At 40.1% G+C, this 8,430-nt stretch overlaps 1 protein-coding gene across 2 annotated transcripts; it reads left to right on the top strand.

Annotated features, from left to right (window-relative positions):
* The first annotated feature begins 4,677 nt into the window (after nt 1–4,677).
* LOC102523497 (large proline-rich protein BAG6-like) lies at nt 4,678–7,228 on the top strand. 2 transcript variants are annotated; one of them, XM_032479158.1, is made up of 2 exons: nt 4,678–5,471; nt 6,201–7,228. In XM_032479158.1, exons 1-2 carry the CDS (start codon nt 4,940–4,942, stop codon nt 6,323–6,325), a joined length of 657 nt encoding a protein of 218 aa, XP_032335049.1. In that variant the 5' UTR covers nt 4,678–4,939; the 3' UTR covers nt 6,326–7,228. The 2 variants fall into 2 exon arrangements, with proteins under 2 accessions (XP_032335049.1, XP_032335048.1); XM_032479157.1 differs by having other exon boundaries at nt 4,678–5,703.
* Nucleotides 7,229–8,430: the final 1,202 nt, after the last annotated feature.

The following is an 8,430-nucleotide window of genomic DNA, read 5'->3' as shown; positions in this document are numbered from 1 at the left end:
GACTGGAGGAGGCAAGAGGGGATTTCTGTTGAATGAAAAGGGGGAACCTGGTATTGTTTGAGACCTAGCACCAGGCTACTCTAAGCCTGTTTCTGGACTTCCTTGGACCTGGGACCCTGGGGCCATGGTAACTAGGTTGTTGGTGAGGAAAAAGGGGTAGGTGAGTTTGAACATTATCCCTTCACATGAATTCTCTTTCCTTTGAATTCCCCCTCATAGTGCCCCCCCAAGGCTGCAGAAGACCTACCTGTAATGAAGACTCAAGATTCAAGAATGTTCCACTCATTGCTTGTGACTTTTGCATCTCATGTAGGGCAACTGGTTGTCATGGAAACCCGAGTGCAGGAAACTCCTGCTGGCTCCCTTCCCAGGGTGGGAGCTGTGGGCTGACTGCCTTGTATGGGCTCTGGCTGAGCTGCTGTTGAGCTGGCAGCTGGTGCTGGATGGCTGGGGCCTACCCACTCTGGGGCAGATATCATTCCTTCCTTAGCAGAAGCATGTGGGTTTATCCCAGAGAGTTGACCTGAGCCTGCACCACACACTTCAAGGCTGCAATCCTTTAAACCTTTTTCTTCTCCTTTGGAGAACAGCAAACCACGGGACAAGCTCAGTTTCAGGCTCTGGAGTCAGACAGCATGGGTTCCAGTCTTGATTCTGTCACTGGTTGGGTTGGCTGTGTAGTCTTGAGCAAGACATTTAATTTTCTGAAACTCAGTTTCCTCATCTATAAAATGGGGATAAAATGATAATCATGGGATTTCTAATTTTGGCAAGATGGTGGACTAGTGCTCTGAAAGACCCTCCCACTAAAATACAACTAGATTCTGCATGAATTATAAAAACAAAACAAAACAAACAAACAAACAAAAACAAACACTGCTGGGTTTGTTAGAAAGTTAGGGAAATCTCTAAGGACTAAACATCCTCTGCCAAGAAAAACACATCAAGACATTGGAGAACTGAAACTAAAGCCTGGAGGGGTGACTAATAGGTAAAAAGGAAAGTCAGGCTAAATGTTGAAATAAGCACTGTGACAGGCAAATTAAGCCTAGGGCAGAGGCAAGGTGAAAGAACTTAACTTGAGACTCTTTTAATGTGCCAGGTTCTCTTAAAGGGGGCTAGAGTAGTCCTAGGTTAATAGTGGCCCCGACTCCCTCCCGGCAGAAGCAAATGCAAATGCCCTCAGTAGGAATGCACCTCCAATTTAGGCCCTCAGGATTCCCACCGAGTAAATTTAAAATATGAGCTCACAATCAGTGATCATCAGACTACGAGGAAACAAACCACTATGAATAAGAGTCAGCAATACAATAAGCAATACACTGAGATACCCTTCCAAAATACTATGGCTATTGGAATTAGCAAATATAGAATATATGATCACCATGTATAAAATGTTCAAAGAAATACAAGATGGAATCACATCATGAAAAATATGTAGAATAAAAACTTATCAAGAATGGACAGGAAGATTTGAATAATAAACCAAGTACAACTTGTATAAATAAAAATTATAATCAATGATATAAAAATCTCATCAGATGGATTCAATAGATTAGATGCAGCTGAAGAGATAATTATGAACTAGAAAATAGAACTGAAGGAATTACCCAGAATATAGCATGGAGAAAAAAGGAGATGTAAAATATGAAAAGTAGGTAAAGAGAGATGGAGGCAAGAATAGGAAGGTCTATTATGCAACTGAGACCCACAAGGGAAGAGCAGAAAAAGCCAAGGTGAGATTATATTTGAAGAGATAATGGCTGAGAACTTTTCAGAACATCTAAGAGACATAAATTCACACCTAGACATATTGTAATAAACTTGCAAAAGACCAAAAATCAAGAGAAGACCTTAGAAGCAACCAGAGGAAAGAAACAAATTAATTATAAAAGAATGGCATTTAGACTAACAGTAAATTTATCAATAGCCACATAGAAATCCGTAAGAAACGGGAAACAATCTTCAAAGTGCCAAGACAAAATAACTATTGACCTAGGCCTGTGTATTCAGTAAAACCATCTTTTGAGAATGAGAACAAAATAAAGTCATCTTCACATGAGCAAAAACTGAGGGTTTTGCCACTGTCAGATTTCACTAAAAGAAAGTGAAGGGAAATTATCCCAAAAGGAAGGTCTGATATACAAGAAGAAATGGTGATAAAAGAAGTGGTAAACATGCAGGTAAATCTAAACAAAAATTATCTTTATAAAATAGTATTAATAGCAGTAATAATGTCTACTTTGTGGACAAAAAAGAAAAAAGGGCAGAACTCAAACATTGGATGTCAATCATATACAAATTGGGATGGGTGCTTGGAGTTAATGTGGTTTAAGGTCCTTGAATTATTTGGTGGGGAGTACTAAATAATTATTAACTAGAGACTTCTGTACATTTGAAACATAACATTTTAAGGGTAATTAATAAAAATAATAGAAAAGGAGTATGCAATTACCAAATGCATAGAGGAAAAGAAATAAATGAGGGAAATCCCTCAGCTTTTAAAAAAGTGAGAAAGGAGAAACAAGAACCATGGAAAAGATGGGTGGGTCAAAAAGAAAGCACAAAATTAGATGGCAGATACAAGTCCAAATTTATCACTAACTCTTAAAAATTGTAAACGGGCTCAACTCTTCAGTTAAAAGACACAGACTATCAGAATAATAGTTTTTTTTAATACAGCTATATGTTGTCTACAAGAGTCACTCCTAAAACTTAAGGACACCAAAAGGCTAAAAATCAAATGATACTTCAGAAAAATATCAACCAAAGGAAAGTTGAATTGGCTTTGTTAGTATCAAAAGCATAGTCATTAAGTTAAATATTATTGTAAGAAATAGAGTTCCTAGCAATGATAAAAGTTTTAATGAACTTGATAAAACAATTCAACTCATAAAATAGCCTCAAAATATACAAAGCAAGAATGGATAGAACTACAGAGAAAATCTGTTAAATCTATGATTATTATGGAAGACTTCCACATATCTCCTGCAGTTATTGATATATCAAACAAAGAAACAGTTAAGATATAGAAGATTTAAACTACAAAATTAACAAACTCAAACAAATAGATGTAGATAAAATCCTAAATCTAGCAACCAGAGAATACAAATATTTCCATGCACACGTGGGAAATATATAAAAAGTGACCATATACTAGAACATAACGCAATTCTCAATACTGGTATCATATAGATTATGTTTCTGAAACCTACAGTGCAACTAGGTTAAAAGCCAATGATAAAACAAGGAGTAAAAAAATTTCCATTTACTTGTAAATTAGAAAAAAAATCACACTGGAAGATTTTAAAGTCCTTATGAATGAAAATACTACATGTCAAAACTTTTGTAATGCATGCTCACTTTGGCAGCACATATACTAAAACTTCTGTAATGCATTGTAAGTGGTAGTTTGAGGGAAATTTAGACTTAAATGCTTATTAAAAAAAAGAAAAGAAAAGAAAGCTGACAATTAGCTAAGCATCCAGCTTACAGAATTAGAAAAAGAATAACAAAACTCAGTAAAAGTAAAAGAGAGAATATCATAAATTAATCAAATAGAAAAATAAAGATACAGGAGAAGAAATCAACAAAGCCAAAATCAGTTCTTTGAAAGACTAATAAAGTAGATAAACATCTGGCAAAGTTTAAAAAGAATTTTTTAAATGTGTAAACCAATAATATTAAGGATGAGAAAGGAAATATTGTTACAGCTAGAGATTAAAAAGACAAAAAGAGAATATTCTATATAACTTTGTATTAATAAATTTAAAAGTAGGCAAAATGCACAAATTCCTTGAAACACATGACATCAAAACTGGCTTAAGAAAAAAATCAAAATCCTGAATAGTCCCACAACCACTAAACATAATTGAATAGCTAAGCCCACATAGAAAACATCAAACCCACAGAAAACTTTCAAAGAATAGATATTAAAATTCTATACAAACTCTTTCAGAGAACAGCAAAGAGGGAACACTCATCAGTTCACTTTGAAAAACCAGTATAACTTTATTACCCAAACCAAGGCAACCTCATTCATGTGCTTAAAATTCAAAAATCAAGAAAGAATAGTAGAAGACTGAATCCAATGACATATTTAAAAATCATGACCAAACTGGGCTGGTACTGTGGATGTAAGGGGTGGTTTAACATTAATACATATTATATATTAATATAATAAATATATATAATAATTAGATTTTATTAGTATATAATGTGTTCTATAATGTTATTTATATATAAAATTATAAATATATGCAGTGACATTAACAGGTTAAAGAAGAAAATCTATACAGAATAAGCATTTAATCAAATCAACACACTTTCATGATTAAAATTTCTAGGAATATAAGATAATTTTCTTCACTTGCAAGATTTGGCAAAATGGTACTTATTAATAAAAAGTAAAAAGCATTCTCCCTAACAAAACAAGGATCTTAATCAATATCCTCCTAGTCAACATTTTATTGGAAGTGTTAGCCAATATGTTTAATATAAAAAAAGAATGAGAAGGAAAAGAGGAAGGAAAGAAGGAGGAAACATATAATGATTAGAAAAAAATGAAATTATAATTTCCAGGTGAGATGATTATCTACATTAAAAAGTCCAAAATAATATACCAAGAGATGATTAGAATTAATGAGTTTATCAAGGTGGCAGGATATAAGATAGCATTCAGAACTAAATTGCTGAGTGTGGGCTCCGGGGTGATGGCGGCGGCTCTTCGGGATACTTGGCTCACTCCCATCTAGGCCGGCTCTGGCCCAGCTCGTCCCCAGGAACTTGCTGCTTGGGGACCTGCGGGGAGCCGGAAGTACGGCCTCAAGATCCCCCAATACTATCGGGAAACGGAAGTGGCCATCGGTGCCATGTTGGGGGAGACCGGAAATGACGAGAGCTGTCGGCCATAGAGCCCAGAGATAGTACCAGTACCAGTATGGAGGGGCCTGACAGCCTGGAGGTGCTGGTGAAGACCCTGGACTCACAGACCCGGACCTTTATTGTGGGGGCCCAGATGAATGTAAAGGAGTTTAAGAAGCACATTGCTGCGTCTGTCAGCATCCCCTCCGAGAAACAACGACTTATCTACCAGGCTCGAGTTCTGCAGGATGATAAGACGCTCCAGGAATACAATGTTGGGGGAAAGGTTATCCACCTGGTGGAACGGGCTCCTCCTCAGCTTTGGCTCCCTTTTCTGGCATCTTCTGGGACAGGGTCTACCTCAGCCACCTATGGTGGGGGACCCCCGCCTGGTACTTGTGGGCCTAGGGCCTCTGTTCGTGACCGGAATGCCAACAGCTATGTCATGGGCGGAACCTTCAATCTTCCTAGTGATGACGGCTCTGCTGTAGATGTTCCCACCAACATGGAACAGGCCCCGATTCAGAGTGAGCCCCAAGTCCAGCCAGAGATGGCTCAGCACATGATCGGGGATATAGAGACCTTCCTACCCTGGAGCGAGTGCCCAGGTGGGTCCCAAGCGCAGCACAGTCTGCAGCCCCCTCAGACACCAGCTGTGGCCCCGGGGCCAGTAGCCTTGAGCTCTCAAACAGCAGAGCCGGCCAAATGTGAAGTGCGCCCTCTGGAGGCCGTGGAGGCTGCGGAAGTGGAGAAGCGTGCCGCCGCCCAGAGCCGGGAGCTCACCCCTTCCCGCCCAGGCCCAGCGGGCCCAACACCAGCCCCAGAGACAAATCCACCCAAGTGAGAGATGGAGAGAACCTTTTGGGGTGGGGGTGGGTTGGGGATTCTAAGTATGGGGACCAGGAAAGGTCTGATGGGAAAGGATTGCTTAGAAGTCTTCCTTGGAGGGTTAGTGTTGAGGGCCAGGGAGGGGCTCGGGAGTAGGTAAATGAGGTTAGGATTGGCGGCTGCGCGAGAAGCCCCGCTCTCTCTGGGGCAAGGAAATCCAAATCCTGAGCCTGATGAAGATTCTTTCACCTGAGTTCACCCAGGCCCCATCTTTTTTTCAGTTTGTTTCTTCGCCGTTTGTAGATACAGGATTGTGTGGTGGGGAGGGTGGAAGCGGTTTATTTTCCTCTCCTCGTCTTCCCTTGGATAAGGTTAAAGACGAGAAGCTCTGCTAGTTCCGGAAGGGATTGGGCCAGGGGTCTGGGAGGCTAGGAAGAGACAGGGCAGGCATGGTGAGGTCGGGAATCTGGGGAAAGCCTTGGCTCACTGCCTCTTGGGGTTGCACGCAGCCGTCATGTCAAGGTGCTTCCGGAGCTGTAGCTGCTCGAGAGCCGCCTCCAGCCCTGCCTGCAGCGCTACCGTGAGATTCTGGATGCCGCCGCCGCCGCCACCACCTCGGACAACAGCAATGTGAGCCTCGCTTCCCCACCACCTCCACTACTCCCCAGGTGGAACAGGGTGAAGTGCAGATCACCCCTTCCCCCCCAAAAAGACATTGTCCGCAACAAAATGGTTTCTGTCTGGACTTGCAAGTAAGCGATCTTTCCCTCCCTGGCAGAGGTGATGATCTTTATGACGGCCACTGTCCTTGCACCCCCTTGGTTCCTCAAATGAATTATTTAGGAAGTTTAGAAAGTAAGGGATACACTTGAAACTAACATTGTAAATTGACTACACTGCAATAAAAAAAAAAGAATTAAAAAAAGTAAAAAAAACTAAACTACTTATCTCTGCACTAGTTTATAAAACAATTCAGAAAAAGACAACGTTTAGGATAGCAACAGAAAGTAAGGAATCTGAAAACAAATCTAACAAAAGATGTGCAAGACCTGATGCAGAAAATGATAGAACTTTATTGAAGACATTAGAGAAGACCTAAATAAACAGGGAGGTTTGTCCTGTTCAAGGAGTCAATGACTCGTTATCCACGTTTTATCAGTTCTCCCCACGTTGATCTATAGAGCAAATGTCTTTCCAACCAAAACCCCAATAAGACTTTTAAAAGTACTTTACAAGCTGATCCTAAAATCTGTGTGGAAGAACAGTGGCCCAAGACTAGCTATACACTTCTGAAGAAGAAGTGGTTAAAGCATGCCTAAATGCAATCAGGACTTACATAACGTGTTAGTGGTTAGGATCCTGTGCTATTGGCACAGGGTGAGATCAACAGGCCAGTGCAACAGTAATAAATGCTCACGTGTACAGAAATCTGACATACAATAGAATTGGCTTTCAGGTGACTGGGAAGGGATAACTGCTGGATGTAAGGTGCCTGGATATGTGTTCATTCATATGAAAAAATGTGAAATTGGATGCTTATCTCTCCTGTACCCCAAAATAAATTCTTGATAGATTGAAATTTTAAATGTGAAAGCCAAAACTTTAAAATTTAAGAAAAAAATGTGAAAGAGTATCTTTGTGACCCAGGTAGGGAAGGATTTTGTACACACAAAGAAACACAAACCATAAGTGTATGATGAAATCAGACTATGATAAAATGAAGAACTTCTACAAACTGGAAGAAATTACTTGTAGCACATATAACTAGCAAAGGATTTGTATCTCAAATATATATTTTTTAAAAACAACCCTAGAAGTAAATAAGAAAAAGACAACCCAAAAGGAAATTGAAAGACGTAAATAGGCGTGTCACAAAAGAGGAAACACAGGTGGAGGATATACATATGAAAAGATACTCAACCATATTAGTAGTAAAGTAGCAGCAAGTTCAGATCATTTAGAGCAGGTCAAAATCAGTAAGTACGCCAAAGACGGGGAGCAGTGGGAATTCTCAATTGCTGATGGGAGTGTAAGTAGTAAAATCACTATGCAAAACACTGTCTTTGTCTGACAAAGATGATCCTCTGCATAACCTGGCAACCCAGCAACCCCCCCACCAGGTTATGTTAGAGGCCATGTGGATGGACACATTGCAGCATTGTTTATTTTGATGAAAAATTGGAAAACGCCAAATATCTGCAATAGGAGAACTGCAGTTGAACTCCAGTTATATACTTTTTTTAAACAAGAAATAACCAAAAAAGGACAAAGAAAGATTGTAAAATAAAGGGCTGGACAAAAATAGTAGGGTAAGGCAAACAAACAAACAAAAAGGGATATAGGAGTATCAACATTATTATCAAAGTAGAATTCAAGATCAAAAGCATTAAACAGGGCAAAGAGAGACATTGGCTGATGAAGAAAGACATTCCCTGAGAAAGATAAGACAATCATAAACCTTGCTGTACCAAACAACACGGCAGCCAGTGGGTAGAAACTCCAGGGGAAAAAAAAAATCTGTCATTTGTCTTAATATTCTCCCTGCTCAGTGGTGGGAGAGCCCTCCCTGCAACGGTGCTACAGCCAGACCCACTCCTGAGCTGTGTCGTGGCTTTGAGGAGTCACCACTGAGACAGGTGCCCACCTTTTCCAGTGGTTTGGAAAGGGCTCGGGGAGTATGGCCAGGTTCCCAGGGGTCTCAGTCTGCCACTGCCAGCCTCCAGCCCAGCTCCTGCGCTT

Source organism: Camelus ferus, chromosome 4 (assembly GCF_009834535.1).
Source record: "Camelus ferus isolate YT-003-E chromosome 4, BCGSAC_Cfer_1.0, whole genome shotgun sequence".
NCBI lineage: Eukaryota > Metazoa > Chordata > Mammalia > Artiodactyla > Camelidae > Camelus > Camelus ferus.
This window is presented reverse-complemented; position numbering and strand designations above follow the sequence as displayed.

What these genes read in the sequence shown, in the direction of transcription:
- LOC102523497 (XM_032479157.1), top strand. Translation starts at nt 4,940, where the DNA reads ATGGAGGGGCCTGACAGCCTGGAGGTGCTGGTGAAGACCCTGGACTCA. An exon ending in CCAGAGACAAATCCACCCAA is followed by an intron (nt 5,704 to 6,200) that starts GTGAGAGATGGA and finishes GGTTGCACGCAG; the next exon opens with CCGTCATGTCAAGGTGCTTC.